Source organism: Abrus precatorius, unplaced genomic scaffold (genome assembly GCF_003935025.1).
Source record: "Abrus precatorius isolate BTA unplaced genomic scaffold, Abrus_2018 Scaffold2, whole genome shotgun sequence".
Classification (NCBI taxonomy): domain Eukaryota; kingdom Viridiplantae; phylum Streptophyta; class Magnoliopsida; order Fabales; family Fabaceae; genus Abrus; species Abrus precatorius.
Genome location: NW_020874362.1, coordinates 7295399 through 7317659, shown reverse-complemented (window position 1 = coordinate 7317659; position 22261 = coordinate 7295399). Strand labels below are relative to the sequence as shown.

General features: G+C 31.4%; 3 protein-coding genes, 1 non-coding gene and 1 pseudogene across 4 annotated transcripts; 1 reads left to right on the top strand and 4 right to left on the bottom strand.

Annotated features, from left to right (window-relative positions):
* Window positions 1-3: 3 nt before the first annotated feature.
* Window positions 4-3032, bottom strand: LOC113859378 (annotated as a pseudogene).
* Window positions 3033-5253: 2221 nt separating this feature from the next.
* Window positions 5254-7007, bottom strand: LOC113859235 (protein POLLENLESS 3-LIKE 2). The gene is made up of 4 exons (XM_027492048.1): window positions 6840-7007; window positions 6535-6747; window positions 6277-6432; window positions 5254-6162 (listed from the first exon to the last, which is right to left on the bottom strand). Exons 1-4 carry the CDS (start codon window positions 7005-7007, stop codon window positions 5254-5256), a joined length of 1446 nt encoding a protein of 481 aa, XP_027347849.1.
* A 3535-nt stretch (window positions 7008-10542) lies between these two features.
* LOC113858976 lies at window positions 10543-12741 on the bottom strand. The gene is made up of 3 exons (XM_027491787.1): window positions 12702-12741; window positions 11257-11370; window positions 10543-11081 (listed from the first exon to the last, which is right to left on the bottom strand). Exons 1-3 carry the CDS (start codon window positions 12717-12719, stop codon window positions 10950-10952), a joined length of 264 nt encoding a protein of 87 aa, XP_027347588.1. The 5' UTR covers window positions 12720-12741; the 3' UTR covers window positions 10543-10949.
* A 102-nt stretch (window positions 12742-12843) lies between these two features.
* On the top strand, window positions 12844-12917 carry TRNAI-AAU. Its single transcript has one exon. It is a non-coding gene; the product is annotated as a tRNA-Ile (tRNA).
* Window positions 12918-13467: 550 nt separating this feature from the next.
* Window positions 13468-17049, bottom strand: LOC113858166 (proteasome subunit alpha type-7). The gene is made up of 3 exons (XM_027490664.1): window positions 16685-17049; window positions 16133-16547; window positions 13468-13954 (listed from the first exon to the last, which is right to left on the bottom strand). Exons 1-3 carry the CDS (start codon window positions 16855-16857, stop codon window positions 13793-13795), a joined length of 750 nt encoding a protein of 249 aa, XP_027346465.1. The 5' UTR covers window positions 16858-17049; the 3' UTR covers window positions 13468-13792.
* Between the last annotated feature and the right edge of the window lie 5212 nt (window positions 17050-22261).

Sequence of the window (22261 nt, the reverse complement as noted above, 5' to 3'; positions counted from 1 at the left end):
CTGCTATGAAAAAGGATGATCATCAGATCCATGCCAACTCTCCTGAGGTAATATTCTCTTCGCATCATGCTCCACTGCAGCAATTTTGGCTTTGTTGTATACTGACTCAAAAACCTCCACATACACACTTGAAAACCCCACAATGCCTTTAAAAAATTGTGAGAAACCCATCTGTAGGTTATTCAGTGTCATTGCCCTTGTTACACTGACTGAATTTTCATGTTTGGTCCTCTCTTCCTCTGCCTTTGCTCTCAAATGTTCCACCTTAGCATGCTTCTTTGTGACAAGGACTTTGGTTCTCATGGTATCAGAACACTCTATCATGTAACATGGGCCATATTTATATTCTACTGATTGAAGCTGAACAACCTTCTTCTCAAGATCTTTCAATGCAGCATCTAGCTTCTTCTTTTGTTTATGTTCCTCTGATTGTTGAAATACAATAGCATGCATAACTGTCAACTAGTTGTTAATTCCTTCAGATTCAACCTTGTGTGGGATCTGATCAACAGCAAGGTTCCATTCTTCACAGAGGGTGTAAATCTTTGACTTCTTAGCAGTTTTCTTCAGTGAGTTTGAGTTTCCTCTAAACTGGAAAAGGCTGAGCCTGAGCCAACCTGTGAGAGATTGGATATAATCCCTGTGAGGTTTGAAAAGGATGGATAAGGATTGATGCCAATGCTGTATTTCAATCTCAAGCTGAAGAGTTGATTGCCTATGAATCTCAGATGTGGGGTTAGTTGATGGGATTGTGCTGAGGTATTCCATATGCTGAACTATGTGCTTTTGCACTTGATGGTACTCGTACATGCTTCTCCACATGCACATCAATCTGCCAATTGGATAAACACCATATGCTAAGACAAATTTTAATGTTATCTAACCTAGGCTAAGTCCTGCTTCCAACTAGTTTATTAAATAAACATATTCTATTTATTGATTCCTTAACTAGTGCTCTAAGGGTATTATTTATTTAAGTGTTATCAATGCAGTAGAGGAAAATGATAATTTAGCAAAACAAGGAATTTAATCAAAACTGGTTGGCGAGGATCACAAATCAAAGTACTAGCTGTCACTAGTTCCAACAGAGTACTACTACTTGATCCCTGAACAACATAAGAGTTAAAAGTAGAGGAAATTAAAGTGTAACTGTACAAAAAATAAAGTAGGTTCAATATTAATTAGAAGGTGACATATGTTTAAGAGTGATCTTGTGTGCAAGTGTGTCGTCAAATTGTCCTGCTGCAAGTTAATTGAACGCAAGGTTTAGAAGCAATAACCTTTATTCTAAGGAACTTGATCACAATGAGATTCTAGTCGTACATATTGTTCATGTTACGGTCAAGGGTGGTCAGCACTGTCTACAGTAAATGAAGTTAGAAAACAAAGTAAGATCAGACGAAAAAACAGTCAAAAGCAATATATTACCAAATTGAAAGCAACAGAAATTCTAATTCCACTACATATAGTATGTCCTTCTGAGGACTTTTCTTACTCGTATTCTACCAATGCAAACACAGTGATTAACATAAATTGCTACTGTTATTATTATTTCTTGTTAGATATCTTCACCCCTAGACCATCCCATGACTACTTGAGACTCAAGAAACCCAAAGTTAGAAGTGTAGACTAACCTTTTGACAAGCTCAATGAGTTGAGGGTAGAGCTCTGTCTCCCTTAATTTGATGATTTTAGCATTTATAGCTTCAATAGAATGTGAAGCAACCATTATCTGTGATTCCAATTTCTCCACCTCTTTCTGTAACTTCTCTTTCTTTACATAATCAGCAAATCTAGCTTCCTTAGCTGCGCCACCTTCTTCTCGTGCCCCATCTTTATGGTCTCAACATTCTTAATTTAACCCGAAGATCATTAAATGTATTAAAATAAAACACCAATTAATGGAAATAATAGAAAAGAAACTGTAATTTTCTCTTCAACGTTTCAGATATTAGTTTCTAAACAACGAAGAATGCAAAGTTAAACCAAAAAACTACGAGTATAACAGTAGAGAACAGACAGAATATTAGTTGTAAAGAGGAGACATCTTCACTTCACTAGACCCACATCAAACAAACTTATGCCCAAAATAATAGAATCTCCTTCTTTAAACTTTTTTCATTTTTTCTTTAATTATTATCTTCCAAAACAGCACAGCAAAAGCTATCCATGTATGCATCAATGTACCTTGACCTCTTCCCTCCCAAGTGTAAAGTCTCTACACAGTGGAGCAATGGCTACCACTTACACCACCAAGAGCCCCAAAATCAGCAACAGGAACAGGAATTTTCACACACAGCTTTGGACTGGAACCCCATGACCACAACAAGGGACTCAAACTCCATCCACAGCTGTTCACTTTACCTGCAATGCAACCAATAAGTACTAAACGCAACTCAAGAAAAACATTAATAAACCAACATCAATAAAAGCTTTATCTTACTGGCTAAAAAGTACATGAATCAAATGGTATAACCATATTCCATCAAAAATCAAATTTTTTAAATAATATTGTTTACTATAAGTAATTTACTTTGAAGTTTTACTTGAACTCCCTCTATCCATCTTCAAATGACTAAGAGTCATATCATTTATTAATAATAACAATGTTTTTTAATTTGTGCCAAAGAGCATATTATAAAAAATTATATATAGTAAAATCTAGAATTTCTAATAAATTTTATTATTTATTAATTTTTAATTATGTACTTTTTTAGACTGGCTAAAAAACCATAATAATAATAATAAACCATAACAATAATTTGAGAAAAAAAACAAAAAAATGGAACAGGGGAGACATGGTTGTTTGAGAGGCTTACTTGTTTTTAGTGTGAGTACAAATAGCAGAGCTTGGAACTTGTAGAAGCAAAGAAACATGGGAACCAGCATCAGCAGCTTTGGAGAAAGTAGTCGTGGACCTCTTTCACAACGTGAACGAGACCTTTGTTGTTGTTTCTTGACACCACCATTGCAAGCTCCTCATTGGAAGAAGGAGGCACGTTAAAGGGGGTGTAAAATGGGTAAATATACATCTGTTTTCCACAGTTAAATTTTGTAAGGTTTTAGTTGAATTTTTAATTGCTTAAACAATTTTACATATTTTTCTTTTCTTTATTGCAAAAATAAATAAGAAAGACTCAAGGATGCATTCTGAAGGAAAAAATCAAAGTCAAAAGCTATGTTCAAGAAATTTAAGGGTGTAGAGCAATGCTAACATGAAAACACCTATGCTTAGTTGACCAAGCATGCCCATGGTAAAACCATTAGCACTTACGTGCTTCATTGAAACACAATTCGTGACACAATCATGCTGGATTTGAGCACAGCGATGTAGGAGTTAAGTATGACCATATTCTTCGTTAGCATCTATGCTTCACCAAAACTAGGTTTGCATAACAATTGTGCTTCCATCTCTCCTTATGCCAATGAGTTGTGGGTCTTTATTGTTTATATGTTGTTCAGCTTCTCCATTCTTCTAAATGTATGACTTCTTCACTTAAGTAAGAGGTCCTTTCATTAGGGATATTCTCTCTCCAATGAAAGCTTTTTAACTACGACCACAGTCCTCTTTCATTAATCCTAATATTGATGTTATGCTTAGTTTGAACATCGATAATGTTTATGAATTAACCATAATCTAATGTTAGCAAATATTCTTAAAAAATTTTAAATTTACCATAATCCAATGAAATTTACGAATTAACAATGTTTCAATGTAGTCAAATATAATACTAATATTTTAGAAAAATAACTACAATACTAGCTACATGAATCTTAGTAGTGCCCTTTTGATAAGATTTTTTTTAATAATATAATCATATAAATCTTGATTTTTTCATATATTTTTGTTTTGTTTGGGTAGTTTGATTTTCAAATGTTTAAATTCGATACACAAACGAATTAAAATTAGAATTTTCCTTTTAAATCCAATTACTCAAACCAACCTTCTTTTTGTAATGGATTCATTAGGTTCGCGGGTGCCATACTTGCTTACACCCTTACTTGATGGTTACAAGACAAAAATCATTGGCGATCATGTTGCGCTAACACATCACATACACTTATCTCATATCATATATCACCTTTAGATATATGATCTATTCCCTGGTTTTACTTTCCCAGTATAAACATTAACTTGAGCATTGAAGTATCTTTTGTAAGTACACCCTTTCTTCCATTACCAATTTGTGTACTAGTTGTGTAGCAACATTCTCCAAATCGTTTGAGATTGTTACTATTGGACTCACTAAAAATATACTATATCAGTAATTATAAAACACTTATTTGTGTTTTGTCCGCACAATATCCAATTTACATAAAATAACAAAATAATCTGTTTAGGTTGGAGTATTTTAGCAAGACTAGAATGATTAAATTAATCAAAGCATTTAGAGAAAATTTTATTTGTTGAAAAATAGTAAGAGAGAAAAAGATAAAATAAATAAATTTATATTGGTATTTCTCTTGATAGAACGTAATAAAAATAAATGAAAAGATGATATGAATCACGAGGTTAAATAGTTGTCGAAACTCTTTCAAGGACAAGTAGCAACAAAGTGAAGCAGAGGAGAGATATTTATTATGTCTTTTTATTTTGTATTTTTTTAAAAGAATATATGATTTTCCTTTTTATACTATGTTTTTTATATTAAAATAATTTAAAATTTCACTATTTATATATGCGCGTCTTCCAATTTAAGGAAATGCAAAATCTAGCAACGACTTGTCACCTCATAATTGGTACTAAAAAATTTCAACAATAGCTGTAACAAGCCTGGGATTGGACTGGAGCAGTGACATTTGAGGCGAAACTGAATTAAATTTTAACGTTGGACGTGAAACCATTTTGGGTTAATTTGTAATAATATATCATAAGTGAAAAAAATACCTCATATTGTGCCGACAAGAGGGACCAGAAGAATCAAGTGAATTTGTGATTCTTACCCGTTAAAAAGTAGAATATTCCATAAAAAGTTATTTTTCAGTATTTTGTTAGCATTTGATTTCAAGGCAGACATAAACTCATGAATTTATTTTAGTCAATGATGTGCCTCATTTACAAGAAGGCATTACAAATAAATAGATAGTGACAACGAAATAAGAGACATCCAATAATAGTTATCCTATCCTAAAACTGCTACAAAGTAGATTTGTTCCTCTACAGGAAATTGAAGTTAAATAAAATGGAGACCAAGTTTATCTCCAACCTAAAACTGTGTTATTGTGAACTTATTTATTGAATTAAAATGTTGTTCAGGCCCTTGGACTCAAAGATAAGGTAATATCTTGAAAAACCTTAAGCCTCTTATCAGTTTTCCTCTGAAAAATTCCAGAGGTGGCGGTGGCGGCGGCGGTTTTATCTGATTCATTTGAGGGTCCCAGAATTGCAGCTAGAATGGCCTCTTCAAAGTCCTCGTTGTCAGGTAACAAATCTGTGAACTTGTTCTTTTCAGCATCCTCTGATGAGAGCCTTCTTGTTTTGTTGTTCTCTGGCACCCCCAACTCCGCATGCAATTTGTGGATCTCCCCTACATCATTATTCACTCTCATGGACCCTGCGGCATTTCCAGACCTTGTTCTCTTAAGGGTCTCTGAGAACTGATTCTCCATTGGTTCTCTTAACATGGATGATTTTGATGCATAAAACGGTGGAGCTGCAACATTGAGTGAGTTCCCCAACATCGCAACTTGTTTGCTACCTTTATGTTGTGGTGGTGGTGGTGGTGCCATTATGTTGGAATTGATGTTCTCATCTGCAAACTCATCATGGGTTTTGGCTGAATTTGTTGCTGTAAAGCATGTTTGGTCCTTGCAAGGCTGAGGTTGCCAAATTGATGAAGAACCAAGAAAAGCTTCAAAGAGCCTGCTTTGTTCAAGCCTATCCCCTCCTTTATTCATCATCTCGGACTCAAGGTCTTTGAGCATTTGCTGTGCCCTTTCATAGGCTTTAAGATGAGAATCTGAGCCTCTAGGGCCATCAATAACTGCAGGTTTCACCCGGTACAGTGTTTCTTTTGCCTCACCAATTCTCCCTTGCTTCATCAAGCAAATGCCCAAATTGCACATTTTATTGTTGTCTGGAGCTATTGAAAGCGCGCGCCGGTACGCTTCTTCGGCTTCCATGTAGTTGTTCTGCTGCATCAGTGCCCATCCCAAGTTTCCCTACATTTAAACAAGTTCAACTCAGCTTCATTTAGGCCACTCAAAAGATTGAAAGTGAAGGATAAATCATTAGAGGACAAAAAGTTAACTTATAAGCGCCTTTTTTTTTTTTACCAGCAATCTAGTGGCTTCTTGCTCCACAGAGACTTGAAACTTCTTTCCTTGAGATCTGGCAGTCTTTGTGCGCTTGCCATTGAAAGCCAAACCTTGTTGAATCAAATACAGCTTGTGCTTCAAGAGAGTAATTTGGTCATCAAGTCTCCCACACCTCTGTTTAAAAATATGTGACTTTTTCAGTTTATTGAATTCAAAAAATGTAATACTTCAGTAGTTCATAATAAACAAATAAAACTTCTGTAGTCAATGAATGACCTTGTAAAGATCCAATAGGATATTATCAAGGGACTCTTGGGCTTGATCTGAACATCTACTTCTAAGTGACTTAATTGCTTCAATGGCTTCTTCAGCCCTATTCTGCTGCTTCATCACAATAGCCATATCTTTCAAAGCACTGTCCACTCTGTCGCCCGCATTAATGGCTGCCCAAAACAGTGGAATTGCTCTCTCCGGGTCCTTATCCACTAACTAAACAAACAAAATGAGACATGCCCTTTAGTTGAAACATGATAAAATAAAGGTACCCAATAAAAGAACTCATGAAGAAGATGCTAATTTACCTGAACATTTTTTGCTCTGACATAAGGTGTATCACCAACTGGGACCTTGTGTGTCACATGGAAGGATTCAGAGCGAGTTCTTAGAACCCCAAGAGGCTTTGCCGGAGAAGAAGGTGCAGATTTGGAGGGTCTGAAACCTGGGGGAGCATTCCACATTTCTTGCAACATTTTCAAAGATATAACTGAAAGAATAATAAAGTTTCTATGGTGGGGTTGATTTGATCTGCCTTTTCTCCAGGAGAAGAAAATGGACAGTGATGGAAGGAGGAGTGGCAGAGAAGAATGAAGGAGAAACGTGTGTGTTCAGGTTTTTAAATTTTCGAAAACTAGTAGCCGTTAAAAAGTAGCCGTTAGGGAAGAAAATTGGGTCTGGTATTAACTACATTTGGGTCATTCATTAACATTTAACCGTGTTGATTTGGGTAATTAGAAAATGTTATTCGGGTACTGATTTTGTTTAAGGTAATATCCAAATGGCTGCCCCATTTTCAAAACTCCACTAATTAGAGGAACTAGAACGACCCATTTTGTTTATCTGAAAAATTGGTGAATTATTTTGATTTGGGTATAGACTAAAAATTAAGAATCATTTAGGTGTATAATAATTAATTCAAAATTTCAGATAAAAAATTTAATGAGATTTACTTGGAGTTTAATTTTATATATTCTCACTATAAATATTTAGATTTTTTTAACCTGTGCAAATATTGTACATGATTAAAAATTTATATACAGTAAACTTTTATAAAAAAAATTATAACATTTAATATGTTAATGCATTGAATTGTATTAAATTATATAATTTTTAATAAAAATTTGTCATACATAACTTATTATTTTATGTAATGTTACATAGATTAAGAAAAATCTAAATATTTTTATACTAATAATTATAAGTCATCTTAAAAATAATTATTACAAAATTTAATTTTCAATTATAAGATAATATAAAATTGTGTAATAGTATACAATAGCTTATATTATAGACTGGCCCTGTATTTTAATTAAAATATTTTAAATATGAATTGGAAATGCACGATGATTGAACTCAAACATACTTTATTTATTTGACCAGCAACACTGTTTCATATTGTGCTTTATTATATATAACCCATGACTTCATAATTATTTAAAATTTATTTGCACATTTTCAAAAAAGAAATATCAAATTAATAATTATTTTCAATGTTTTCTTTTATGTTAAGATTTTTTCTTTTAAAATCTTAACTTTGATTATTTTAAAATTTTTTAATATTAGATATTTTTCCCATCTCAATCTTAATTTCTTATACCAAATTTAATTATTTTCCATGTTTTTTAGATTTACTCTTTTCTTCCAAAACAAAAAATTACTTAGTAAATCTTTGAATTAAGCAATATTTTTACCCATCAAGATCCAATTCTACAGAGACATATATCCTTAGTATTTCATCTTCTCGTCAATTGTAAAGTTACTCCCATGGTAAACATGCCCAGGAAAATGTCCCTCCATTGCTACACAAAGTAAACACAAAACATCAAGCAACTCACTAGACTTGAACCTAAACATGTACAAAATGTAAAACTAAAAAATACAGATCTCGTGAACTCAGAACTCAATAACTTTTTCAGGACCACAAGCCTGCAAAACCCTGTAACTCAAACCTATTCAACATGTTTGTAGGACCCAAAAAAAACACTTGCCACCAAAGATCTACATGCGCAGGAGTGGCAGGACCATTGCATCATGCAAAATCCATCAACTTATAATTTAAAATTATTCAAAAAATGATATAGCATTTAAATTGTAAACAAAATCATACCTTCCAATTGTCTCAAATGTCAAAACAATTTTGCTCTAACCTTGTGGAAAATTTCCTCCTTCTCCTCTCATATGCTATGCAACGAACACATATATTCGCGTTCAATTACACGAGAACAGCTTGATGTGACACTGTCCTAACTCTAATCCTAAAATATAACTTTACTCACTCATACCACATTGTTTCTAAAAAATTACACCCCATAAGAGACCAAATGAATTAGATAATAGATCAAATTGATTAAATTGTGTCACTTAGGACTAATTACTGCCACATCAACACATAAGGTAATGATTTTTTTATAAAAATAATGTCTGATCTGATTATAATAAGTGAGTTGATTATAAAATAAAAAAAATCACCGCATAAGTATTTGAGTAATTCCTCATTATAAATGAATATATACTTGAGTTTAATGAAGTTTATTATTATTTTTTAAATATTACATTTATAGTATTTTTTGCTATTATACATTTATAGTATTTAATTTTAAGTGAATTTCAACGTGCAATACTTTAAAACTAATATAACATAATTATTTATTTAAGTTTTTTTTTATTGTAGATTAATCCTTTACACAATATAAAAGAGAGTATAATTTTATTTAGATTATTAGAAAGCATTGTCTAGCATATATAATATATTATTTATTTGATTCTAATTTTAAAAAATGATTGTTATTTATGTAAGCACCTAATAGTTGATGTTATAATTTTCTAATTAGCTTTTAAAAATAAGAACAATAGTTATAATAACATGTTAGAAATATTTTTTTTAATTTTAATTTTATTTAGTGTATATTATATTGTTTGTAGGGTGTGGTTCGAGAACGAACCAAGCAAAAGCTAGTGAGCATACATAACATCCTAAGAACCATTGAAGGAGGAGAAATTTCTAGCTTAGTGTGTTATATCTTTAACGCTAATAAGCGTGAGAAATGATTGCCGATGCAATAAGACACAAACAAAAAATAACTCTTAGCAGCATCCATAAAAAAAGATACATGAATGAATGAAACATATATCAAAACGAGAAAAATTTTAAGATCAGATAAATATGGAACTATATAGTTGAGAATAATTAAAAAATAATAATTAATAATATCTATACTAACAAAGTATATTTATTTTTTTGGTAGTATCACTTAAGAATTCCAAGATTAAATTTAAAAATCTTGTATTAATTTTTGAAGACATTAAATGGCATTATTTTAATATAATTATTTTGTTTAGTTTTTATTATTTAATATCCATGGTTTAGGAATTATACACACCAATAAATTTATTACTTTACCAAATATTTTACCATATTTAGGGGATTTTAACCGTTGGCTCAGTTCTCCTGAAATGTTTACTTTGATGAGAACTAAATCAAAACTTTCATATAAATACAATCTAAAATTAAACTTGTGAACAACACACTAAGTTGACCACAAAAAAAAAAATAAAAAATCAGCTTAGTGTTGATAGCCTAACCCAAACAGACACAATCTTAACAAAACTTTTAAATAAGTTATACTTCAAATTTATTGAAATGTTGACAAAACTTTCTTATGAAATTTCAAGATCCTAAAATAGCAATAATTTGGTGAAATCTTTATATTAAAAAATCATATTTTGAAGGGGGAAAAAAGCATAACACCTACAAAAATCTCACACAATTAAAACTTTAAAAAGAAAAAAGGCATTTCCCAGGAATCCTCCTTACAAGAAAAGACCATAGATAACGCTTTCAGAAATGTGTGTGCTTGTATATATATATATATATAAAGTGTAAAGTGCATTTAAGGTGATCTTCGAATCAGATGAGAAAAACAACGGATGCTATATTTAAATAAAAAACGATAAAGAATATTTTCTGAAGATTATCTCACCAGAAACAAAATAACAAATGGTGCCTAAATAAACAAGATTATCAACATAGGAATAAACATCATCAACAAATATTTATCTACAAAAGATGACTGATTTGACTTTAGTTTCACTCATTTTGAGAGCCACACAATCTGAATTCAAACTTGCAAGATCCTATGAAGTCAAAAGTTCAACCGCATTATCCTATGGTGAACTTGAATTGAATCAACAGATGCATTGACTTACTAATATGAACCAAAGTTGAACCACATTAATCCTAAAGAAAATTTAGAACAAAATAACTGTGATAAAGATCTATCTGACAGCTATATGCATAGAAGGTGGAAACAGAAGTTGCACTATTATAAGGGACAACAGTGCTTCTATTTAGCAAGGACCACCTACTACTATGCCACAGCCTCAAGCAAAAAACGATGGTTGTCACCAATTCTCAACTATAGTGCTCGGAAACTGTCTACTTTGTCTAGTCTTGCTGTTCCTGAGCTTGATGACTCACCCATTGCATCAGGAGATGCTGCAGTCTGTGGTGTTTCCCTATTTAGAGAAGTGGGCAAACCCGAAATCTCCTGAAATTGATTATAGTCGCCATGAAAAGTTAGAAAGCATGTATCATGGAGAATATGAACATGCTAATTGTAAAGACAAAATCCTTTTGGCTTCCATACAGAATCATCATATTTCAAGTTAACAAAATATGCAATGCTGTTCTTAATAAGAAAATAACAGAGAATGTTCTCATACCTTCATCAAATGTAACCTCAAATCACATGGTCGAACCCGATTTCCAATGCACGCCAACACAAATTTTGAATAATGAAACAACACATCAGCAGCAGCTTGCTTTTTCTCTTCTACCTGAAGCCAAATTCAGTTCTTTTACATAAATGATTCATGGAGCAGTTGCATATACATAACTGCAGTGACAATAACTAATCATATCAAAAGCCCAAGGGGAAGGGAACAAAATAATGTTTTCTCAGAGCTGCTGGTAACTTGGAGTTTCAGATGATTAAGGAATTGCTAATGCTAATATTCAAAACCAAATTTTCTGTCATTTCATTAGTTGAGTGATATTGTGTGAAATGAGAAATCAAACAAAGTCTTAAACTTAATGGTTTTCCATTAATGAACACCATTTACAAGCAATATTCTTGATATTTATGTTTCTAGTGTTTACACCACAAAGCCCCGATGTACTAAAAAAGATAGCTCAGCATGGGAAACAAAACACAATATACACAATGAAAATCCAGAAACAAAATTGCAGCAAGCAATCAAATGTGTATACTTATATCAATACATTTGTTAAGACAATTGGAGTACACATCCAGAAATCAGGATGAGATTCAAACACAAAGTCACTCAGTTTCAAACAAGTCTCTGAATAATCATAGAATTACCATCATAGCTTTGTACAAAAAAAAAAAATAAAAATAAATGCAAAGTTTCAATTAATAAAAGATATAAGAAACGGATAAAAAAATGGCCTCATCTTGTCTTTTTAACAGGGAGCCCCACTAACTTCAGAAAGTTGAAAACCATGGAAAAGAACACACAATTGTGAGGTTGATCTACATGAACATTCAAGGATAGCTTATCTATAACTGCTGCATTGAACCCATAATCTTAATATCCATGCATTTCAATCAAAACCCTCATAGGCACACGATGGTGTTTTAGATGCAAACTTTTAGACACATTTGGATATTCTAAGGTGTTTCTAGGTTTTTTGGTAAATGGGATTTTACCAAGGCAAAAGATAACAGTACTTGTGAATGATACCTAACCACTGCCATACATTAACCTAATTTATCATACCAAAATAGTGAAATTCTCTCATAGTTATCATTTCGCTGTGACAAAGAGACCAAAAATCACACCTTTTTGGCGATAATCAAGAGAATCTGATCCAAGTATATCGAGACAAATTCCAAGCAGTTTTCAGAAATCACAAATGTAACTAACGCTCAATCGTGTGACGATGCAGGAACAATAAACGCTTTTTTTGTGATGTTACCAACGAGTTCTTTTCCTTATTTTCAAAATTCAAAGAAGAAAGTTAACACATATTTTTAAAGGGGTTGAGGGAAATATGAGAAACATGAATAGGGGATTGGATGATGTAAAAAGCTGAAAGCATAAATAAGAAAAACAATAAAGAGGATTTATCGAGAAAGGGAAAGCACCTCGTAATCTTCTTTCATGATTTCAGCTACAAATGCACCCAGCAATTAGACTTTCCCTTCCCTGCATTCCTCTAATCGTCGGCAGGTTTTGTATCCGCAATAATATACTATAAGTAATTTTATAAGAACAAATTTATCAACTGGCCTATTAGCTCAGTTGGTTAGAGCGTTGTGCTAATAACGCGAAGGTCGCAGGTTCGAGACCTGCATGGGCCAAATTTTGATTTTTTTCATTTTTTATCATTCTATTATGCCTTTCTACCCGCCGATCGAATCTAACCCATCCAAAACTTCAACTTTATTTTCATATCTTCATTTCATGATAATTTTTTATTTTCATTTATGAAGATATTATATTATTATTATTGTTTGTAAACATTAATCAATAAATTAGCAACCTATTACTTTTCGAAAGCAGGAAATGACGTAGCATTTATTCATTTTTCGTTGTATGTAACGTGGGTTTTTCCTTTCAGGCAACAATATATTAAAAACATTTAGTTTTAAACTTTTTGTGTGAATAAAATTTTAAATAATCTTTCAATGAAAAAAAGTAATTATATTGTTTATAATTTATAATTGTTATTAACAAAGATTAAATTATTTGAGTTCAGGACAAAAGAGAAATTATGAAAAAAATAACGGGAATAAAAATAATTAAAAAAGAGACTTTCAGCTAAAAGCATAATATTAATTGAAATAGCATTTCAAAAAACGTTAATAATTTCTAATTTTAACAACTATCGAACATCGAACAAGCACTTTAGTAAGCAGAATAAGCTTTCATCTAATTAAAAATTTTACCAAACACATTACAAACAATGACATGCAATTAATTTGACCGATATTATATGATGGGACTCGATCAATAAAGCAGTCATTTTATGTTCCAAACACCTAGCAAGAACAATTCACGAGCTAAACAAAAGTCACATAAATAATGTCTCCTTAAAAACGGTATTCTTTGCAGCCTCACCAGCTGTTTTCTGTTCCAACCTCACGACACAATGGCATGAATTTTAGGTCGAGTAAGTACAGCCAACGCCTAGCTAGAAAATGTTCGCGTAATACAAAGCTAGAGAAACAGAAAATCATGTCTCCTTAGGAGGGGCTTTCTTTGCAGCCTCAGCAGCTGCTTTCTCTGCTTCAATCTCAGCTACGATGGCATCAATTTCAGCCTCCTCCAGTTGACGCAGACCATCCTCCTTAGTCATTACAGCAACTTCTATGTTCTTGCCTCCACTCTCAACAACCTGGTTACATATGATGACAAAGTCAAAAGTATATATATCAAATCCTGTTCCAAATTCATAATGAAATACTATCCAACAGTAGTACTGAAATTGCACAATGGGATAGGCAGAACTACTTGATCCATTGCACTGTTTGATTATACAAGCCAATAGACAACCATCAGAATTAACAGTTTTTATTACTTTATTTGTCTGACAATATTTAGGAATTTGACACATTAAAGTATTAATGGGGGCACCGGTACGTGGCCAATTTTTTAAAATTTTGATGCGAAACATATCATGTACATAAAGCCCTTTCAATGCAAACAAGTAATGTACAGATGTAGACATACTTCTACAATACAAAGTTTTCTACAAATCAGAAATAACAGTCTGCAACTGTCAATCTTCTCAGTTATACTATTACCCCAAGATATGCCTCTTTGCTGCGTATGAATAACACAACCTAAAAATAGGACCACTTAAAGAGTTCTGGGCCCTAGACATAAAAAAATACAAAGGACAAAGAAGAATATCATAGGAATTTCTTGCAAAATTTTAGAACAATTAACCAGTTAAGCAAATACATTGCTTACCTATTAAACAATCTTACAAATTTGCTAACCGTTTGTTTCTTTTATTGTTCCCAAACCAGAAATATTTTAACAAAAATTCCAAAACTATAACTTTGTCAAACAAAAATGGGAGAATTAAGCTCCAAGAGTTTGCAGAGCATAGCAGCATAAGGTTCAGTTTCAAAGTTGCAAGACAATACCAAATCATCCATTCTAATAAAAGGGATTTTTGTAATAGTTTTTGAACAACTTAATTGTATCATACCAGAACATTCCATAAATAATTTCATACTGGCATATTACTATCCATATAATTTAAGTTATTTGTAAAGACAATTTTAGATTGCTTGCATATATAAGAATTTAATAAAAGGGAAAAGAAAAAGTACAGTTAAGTAACCACAATACCATAAACCCTGCCAAATGTCTGTGCTAAGCCACTAACTCACCTATTTTCTATTAAGTTTTCCAAATGAAGAGCTTTTCAACCTACCAAGTGAACCACAAATTCCTCACAAATACATTACATAGTTTTCTTGTTTTCCATATATTCATTTTAGTTTAGAATACACTCCTACACACTAGTACAAAAAGATCATGAAGACTTCACAGGTTAATATTATGTATCAACGCATAACAATCTGACAGATGGGAACTACTAGACGTCTAAAAAGTTCTCATGACAATCTACACAGTTGTTTAATTGAGTAAAAATGATTTAATGGTTAAAATTGAGACTGAATGGCATGATTGTTTGCATAAAGTATAAAATAATGTACCAGATAGTTTACAAACATGTATGTATCAAACAACAATGATTTAAATGCTAGGAAAGTTAAAAAATGCAATTGAGAGTTTAGATATGAATCATATGTTAAAACACAGGTATATGTTGACAATACATAAATCAATGCACAAGATTCTTGTTTTAAGTTCATGGAAAGATAAGTCTCCAAAAGAATAAAGCTATTTACCCGTATTACAAAGAAACTTTTAAGTCTATATTAACTATTATTCATAAGCAAGAAACTGTGTCTATAGCAAGAATAAAAAAGAGACAAGATCTAAATTCTGTGAAGACAAGTAGTTTAGGCCAGTCTAAACAAGTGAAAAATGTCAATTCAAGCCAACTACCCAAATTAAGCAAATAAATGTCTATCACTCTATCTGTCTTATATATAGAGATTCTATCCGAAAGCTCCCACTAATTTGCAATCAACTGCTTCTGCAAAGGTTTCTTCCAGTTTACAAATCCAGCAAACACAAAGAACTAGATACACTTCCATAGCATTCAGTAGGCAAGTTAGAACAAGACCAAACCTATCATGTACCTTTTGTTCTATGTTTGGCACATTTTAAAAAATAGAAAAGAAATGCACAGAATGTGAAAAGAATGGTATGTTCGGGTTCCACTAAAAAGGTTGAACCAAAGAGAACACATCAAATCACACCGTTCCATTCAATTTCGATTTAGTCCTCACATCAAAAACCCCTTTACCATTCCTCCCAAGTCATTTAAGGACATTAATATACAGACACATGCAACAAGCAAAGCAGGACACAAACAAAGAACATAGGTAAATAACAAAATTAGGCACTATTCTTTCACAAACAAACTCACTTCAAGCAATGCCCGGATAGCCAATTTAACAGTTTCTTGCCCAGAAGTTTCCTTATAGTTCTTCTCTAGAAACTCGCGAATCGAATTCGAGTTTCTCCCAGTGGCATTGGCCTTCCACGCGGAGAAGGTTCCAGAAGGATCCGTTTGGTACAGAGAAGGCGCCCACGTGTAGGGATCAAACCCAACAATCAAGGTCGAAAGCCCAAAGGGTCGCACACCACCACTCTGCGTGTACTTTTGCTGAAGACCTGCAATGTAACGAGTTATATATTCAACAGTAACAGGATCCTCAACGGTGAGCCTGTGACTTTGACATTCAACACGAGCCCTATTTATAAGAACACGGGCGTCAGCTTTTAGTCCAGCGCAAGCAAGCGCAATGTGATCGTCCAGATTCACAATCTTCCTCACCGATCTGTAAAACGACACAAAACGAACACCGATGTTAACAAGGATTGTGTAATTGAGGGTTTGGGTATTGTCGTTTATTTATCCCTGATGGAAAGGGAAAGGGATCTGAAATTGATAAAAAGGAAAGGGGAAACGTGGAACCTGGAGTCTTGGAGTTTGGCGGTGGATTTCTTCTCAACGCCGAGAACGACGTTATCGGTGCCGCGGACACCGACGGCGGCGTTGCCTTTCCGAACGGCTTCCAGGGCGTATTCCACCTGGAAGAGATGGCCATCGGGCGAGAACACCGTGATTGCTCTGTCGTACCTAGCCATTGTGCTTCTGTGCTGTGCAAATTCTGAACTGTGATTCCAATCTCTCCCTAGTCAAGCTCTTATGCTTCGTAAAGACTCAAGTTTAGGAAAATCTGCGAGTGTTGGTGCTTTTGATGTTGGTAGCTGCTTAGGCAACAAGTAGACTAATCTTGTTGGGCTTGCCCTTCGGATTTGGCCCGTACTCTTATGTATAAAATGAAAAGGCTCCGGTTTCACATTGTAAGTACATGTTTTTTTTTTTTAAGTAAAAGAAATAGGTTACTAATTTTGTTTTAAGATTCTTATAAAATAAATTAATTTTATAAAAAAATAATAAATACATTATTGTACTACTCTATTTTAAAGTATAATATATTTTAAAATATAATTAAATATCAAATTTTAAATAACATCCTTACAAATGTTTAAATCATATAAAATTTAATATTTATATAATCATAAAGAAAATATTAAATAAATCAAAGATTAAATTTATCAGTCTTATAGTGTATAAAAGTTTATAAACGAATATCAATGTCTAAGTTTTAAACTTATTAACGTATTATTATATATATATATATATATGTATATATAGAAAAATTAACCAATTAAAATTGATTTTTATTAGTTTTAGATTGGTTCAACCATTTTGTTTTCAGTTTTACCTATTTTAAGATTAGTCAACTTTTTAAGCTATACGAATTGAGTTCCTAAGTGATTTTCAATTCAAAGTGTATTTAAATATGCAATTTAATTAAATGTTTATTTGTCAATATTTTTAAATGATGGCTTATTTTATATATTTTTAACCATGAAAGACTAATTGAAAATAAATTTTATTAAATTATATAGAATATATCATTAAAATAAATTAGAATTCTTTTATAAAAATCATATATTATTTTTGCAAACTCTTCCAAAACAAATTCTTAATAGGTCAAATTAGGTATTTAGGAAAAAAAAAAACTATGTTTAAATGTGTGTGACTTAAACACGTGTCTAATATACAGAAGAATATAAATTAACTGTAAAAATTATAAATTAGGAAAACGTTAATAGTTCAACTAAAAAATTTAAAAATATTTCAAATCATCATTATAAATTATAACAAGTACACAATTAAGAAAATAATCGAATTAATTTACGAATAAGTTTTGATTAATTTATTTTACTTAATAATTGTTTATAAACAACAAATTTCATAATTTAATCATTAGCTTAAAAGTTGTCTGTAAGTAGATAAACTTACAAAAAATTTATTATTTGATACTTATCAAATAACTTTATTTTAATATATAATATAATATTTGAAAAGCTATAAATTATATACTTATAAATATTTAATATATATAAAATTTGTCATTGAAACAACATTATATCATTCTATGGTTACTGAATTTATTATTCTATTGTTCTTTTCTTTACAACTTGTTTTTAGCATTTCCTTTTAGAAGCTCTTCAAATTAGCTTAAGTTAGAAATTGTGTTATATTTTTTTCATCGTTAGCGTTACTTTTATTTTAAATTATATTTGGATTAAATAATCTTTAAAGATTATTTGAAAATAAAAGTCAATTTTTGTTATACTTCTACTAGTATATTGACTCAAACAATCCACAATTATATTTTGAATAATTTTAAAATATAAAAATAATAAATATTTTTATTGAAAAAAATAAAATATATAAATTTTTAAGATATAATTTTTCATACTTTTATTTCTAGATCACAATTATCTTCCATTAGAAACAATTTTGTTGGAATTGAATAAGAACACTGTAGATGAAAAAGCTATTATCAAAGAATTTTATTTATAAATTAAAGTTGTCTTAATGTTATTTACATTAAAATTTAAATTAAATAAATAAACACTTATGTGTCAAAATATTATACATGATAGTGAAATTATAATTTTCATTTTTTGAATTTATGGTCTACATAAAAAAAATAATCATAGTAAAAATTTATAAAAATAAATATTTATAACAAAATTATATTTGAGAAAGAAATATAAAAAAGAAAAAATATATTATACAAATTATAGTATAATTTTGAGTTAAACGTGTGAACACAAATTGATTCTATCTTTAACTTAATTCAAGTAAAAATTAAAATAATGTAATTTAATTCATTTAAATTTAAGTAATAAAACAACAAGCTTTATTCATTTAAGTAAAATCAGTTATATGAATTTTACAATGATATTTAGTTTAGTCAAAAATTAAATTCTTTGAGATATTATTTATTACTAAATCTCTTTTATTAATATTCTTATATCATTGTGATTGTCCAAAAAAATTTTTATGAAGATTTTGTTGTCCTTTTATTACATGCAAATGATAATTTAATTATGGTAAAGAATAAGGCTATAATTGAGAAGCAAAAGAAATAGTAGAGCAAATCTTAGGTAATGTGAAGTAAATATTGGATGTTAGTCACTCAAGATAGAGTGGCAAGAAAAGTATATTTTTCTTAAGAAAGATAGATTTGAAGAGTCCTTAAATAGATTGAGATGAGTAAGAAGATAAGAATGGATAAGATTTTTTTATGTCTTAATAGTTAAGAGTTTGATATATGTCATGATTTATAGTATATCACACATTGTCATGCAATTAATATTGTGAGGCACTTTCTCTCAAATCTAGATAAAGAGCATCTGAATGTTATAAAATGAATTATGTGATATTTGCAAGGAACCTATGATTTGAAACTTTGCAAAGAACCTAAGATTATACATTGGTTGGATATACTACTGCCTATATGGAGGTGATATTGATTCCTATAAATCTATTTTAGGTTATTTGATGACAAAGAGTTGTTGAGGATGAAAATTTTTTCCTTTAAGAACTTGATTTCACTTAGACTAAATGTGTTTTATATTGTGACAACCAACCTTATTCACCTTAGTAAAAAAATTTACTTTTCAAGTCAAGGTCAAAACATATTAGTGTACATATCATTGGATATGAGATATGTTAAATTCTAAATTGTTTGAACTTAAAAACTTTCATATTGATGACAATAATGTTTATATATTGACTAAGGAATTATTGAAGAAAAATCTTGAGACTTGACCTATTATTGCCAAGATGGCAAAATATGGCTCCACTAAAGTTGTGAGAGTAGATTTGTCATGCGAGTCACTCCTTTAAGTTCCAAACTGACTTATAATAATAATAATAATAATAATAATAATAATAATAAAAATATAGGTTTATTTTTGGATTAAAGCTTGCTTGGATTAAAGCTTGCTGGAGGTTATTCATCAAGGGAATTCATGGCTGGATGAGAAGTTTGATAGAAGTGTGGGTGCAGGTTTTCACACTCTCTTTTGGAGAGATAAGTGGGTAGGAGGGGTGCGATTGTGTGAAGCATTTCCGCGATTATTTGCAGTGGCGAGAAATGCTGAATCATGTGTATTGGAGAATGGTTTTCATGATGGCACTAGATGGGTTTGAAATGTTAGTTGGCGAAGAGGACTCTTTCAACATGAGATATTGAGCTTTAATCTTTTGTTGGAGCTTGTGGATGGAGTTTCTATTAAGTTACTACAAGAAGATAAATGGGTATGGAGGGCAGATTCTTCAGGTTGTTATTCAGTGCAATCTGCGTATTCATGGCTATTTGAACTTTTTGGTGGTCCTAATAGTGTAGATCAGTGTACGGCAGATGCCTTGCAAAGGCTATGGAGAGGGAAAGTCCCTCTTAAGTGTTTGGTTTTTTCTTGGCAATTGTTGTTGAATGCACTTCCTTGTAAAGGTTTACTGATTGATCGTGGTGTTCAAATTGATGATATAACTTATTGCTTCTGTCATGGTTTGGAGGAACTTCCAACTCATTTATTTTTAACGTGCTCAGTTTCATCTCAAATCTGGTACTTTACTGCGCGTTGGCTTGGATTCTCACTGGTTCTGCCTTCAGATTTATCGACTCACTTGCTTTCTTGGGTTGGTGTTAGCTGTAGTAAAAGAGAAGGAATATGCTTATTAATTATTTGGGTAAGTACAGTGTGGTCTTTATGGTTGCATAGAAATAGAATTATATTTTCCAATGGTGTTTTGGATGAGAGGGAAGTCCTAGATTCTATTATTCTGAGATCCTGGAAATGGTTATCACTTGTTAGTAAGGGAGAAGCTATTATGTTAGCTGATTGGTATTTGAACCCACGAAATTGCATCTGTCTTAATTTTGTATAAGTATATTTTTGCTTTTTATTTCTCTGAGTAAGTAGTTTTGTGTATATGGGTTTTGAGTTCCCCTTAAACTCTTTTTAATAAGATTTGTTTTGCCTATCAAAAAAAAAAAAAAAAAGAAAAATAATGCCTAAAAAAGAAGAAGTGCACAACTTAAGCACCTAGAGAGATATGAAAGGAAGAAAAAAATGATGCAACTATAAGGAAGAAGAAAGTGAGGAATTATTCAAGGATCAAATTCTTTTTACCTTCTCTTTTGTCTTGTCAATTATCCCACTGTTAAATTTCATTGTGTTAGATTTATACCTACAGGTGATGTTCATGTTGATTTGTTGACCCATAAAGTGTCATGAAAAATTTGTTGGTGTACCCATCATTTTACATGGTGGAAGATTTTCTATAATTGATCATCGTGGTTTTTATTCTCTTATACTGAGAGAAGTTTTGATGTTAAAATTTGTTGTGTAAATATATATATATATATATATATATATATATATATATATTTACTCATGGGATAGTGTAATATGATATTATAGAAAATATAATTCACATTTAATTTGAAATATTTTTTTTTCAGAACTTAAATTCAACATCTCAAAAGAATAACAAAGCCCCAAAGACATTTTCATACAATCCAAAAGTTTATATAAGTATATGTATTTACAACGATTACTCTGCATGGAGCTCAAAATATAAATTTCTAAACAAAAATTATATTTCTTGAAAATTGTAGCTAAATAGTCTAGACTCATTGCTAAGGCCTAAACTAACAAAATGAATAAAGTTACAATCCTCTCCAAAAGCATGATGACTCCAAACATCCCTCAGCTAGACCTTCTAGCATGAGAAGTAGATACATTACCTGTCACATATGCTCACGTACCACTATACGATCATTGCAGCACACGCACCAGTACAGACAAATGTAAGGGTAAGCTTATATAACCAACTGTCATAATCATAGAGTATAGCAATATATCAGAAATGTCTATACAACTTTCACAATCCTCAACAAGTAACTTAACAATCTTAACCAATTGATGTAGCATATTCAGCCTACTCCCAGTCCATCTAATACAAATGTAACAGTTCAATCCCAACTAGTTTCATAGCTCAAGTATTCTAGAAGAAATTGTTTTCAGTCTTGGAGCGACCTATCCCGGTATCTGAATCCAAACAAAGCACAACTCACATTTCCTATTGTTACATGTCTAACCACCTATGTAACAT

Coding starts and splice junctions, on each gene's coding strand:
- LOC113859235 (XM_027492048.1), bottom strand. CDS start 7,007: ATGTTGCAAGAAATGTGGAATGCTCCCCCAGGTTTCAGACCCTCCAAA. Junction 6,748..6,839: donor TCAGAGCAAAAAATGTTCAG/GTAAATTAGCAT, acceptor TTGTTTGTTTAG/TTAGTGGATAAGGACCCGGA. Junction 6,433..6,534: donor TCCTATTGGATCTTTACAAG/GTCATTCATTGA, acceptor ATTTTTAAACAG/AGGTGTGGGAGACTTGATGA.
- LOC113858976 (XM_027491787.1), bottom strand. Junction 11,082..11,256: donor TGAGGTTACATTTGATGAAG/GTATGAGAACAT, acceptor AATCAATTTCAG/GAGATTTCGGGTTTGCCCAC.
- LOC113858166 (XM_027490664.1), bottom strand. CDS start 16,857: ATGGCTAGGTACGACAGAGCAATCACGGTGTTCTCGCCCGATGGCCAT. Junction 16,548..16,684: donor GCCAAACTCCAAGACTCCAG/GTTCCACGTTTC, acceptor GTCGTTTTACAG/ATCGGTGAGGAAGATTGTGA. Junction 13,955..16,132: donor CTATCCGGGCATTGCTTGAA/GTGAGTTTGTTT, acceptor ATATGTAACCAG/GTTGTTGAGAGTGGAGGCAA.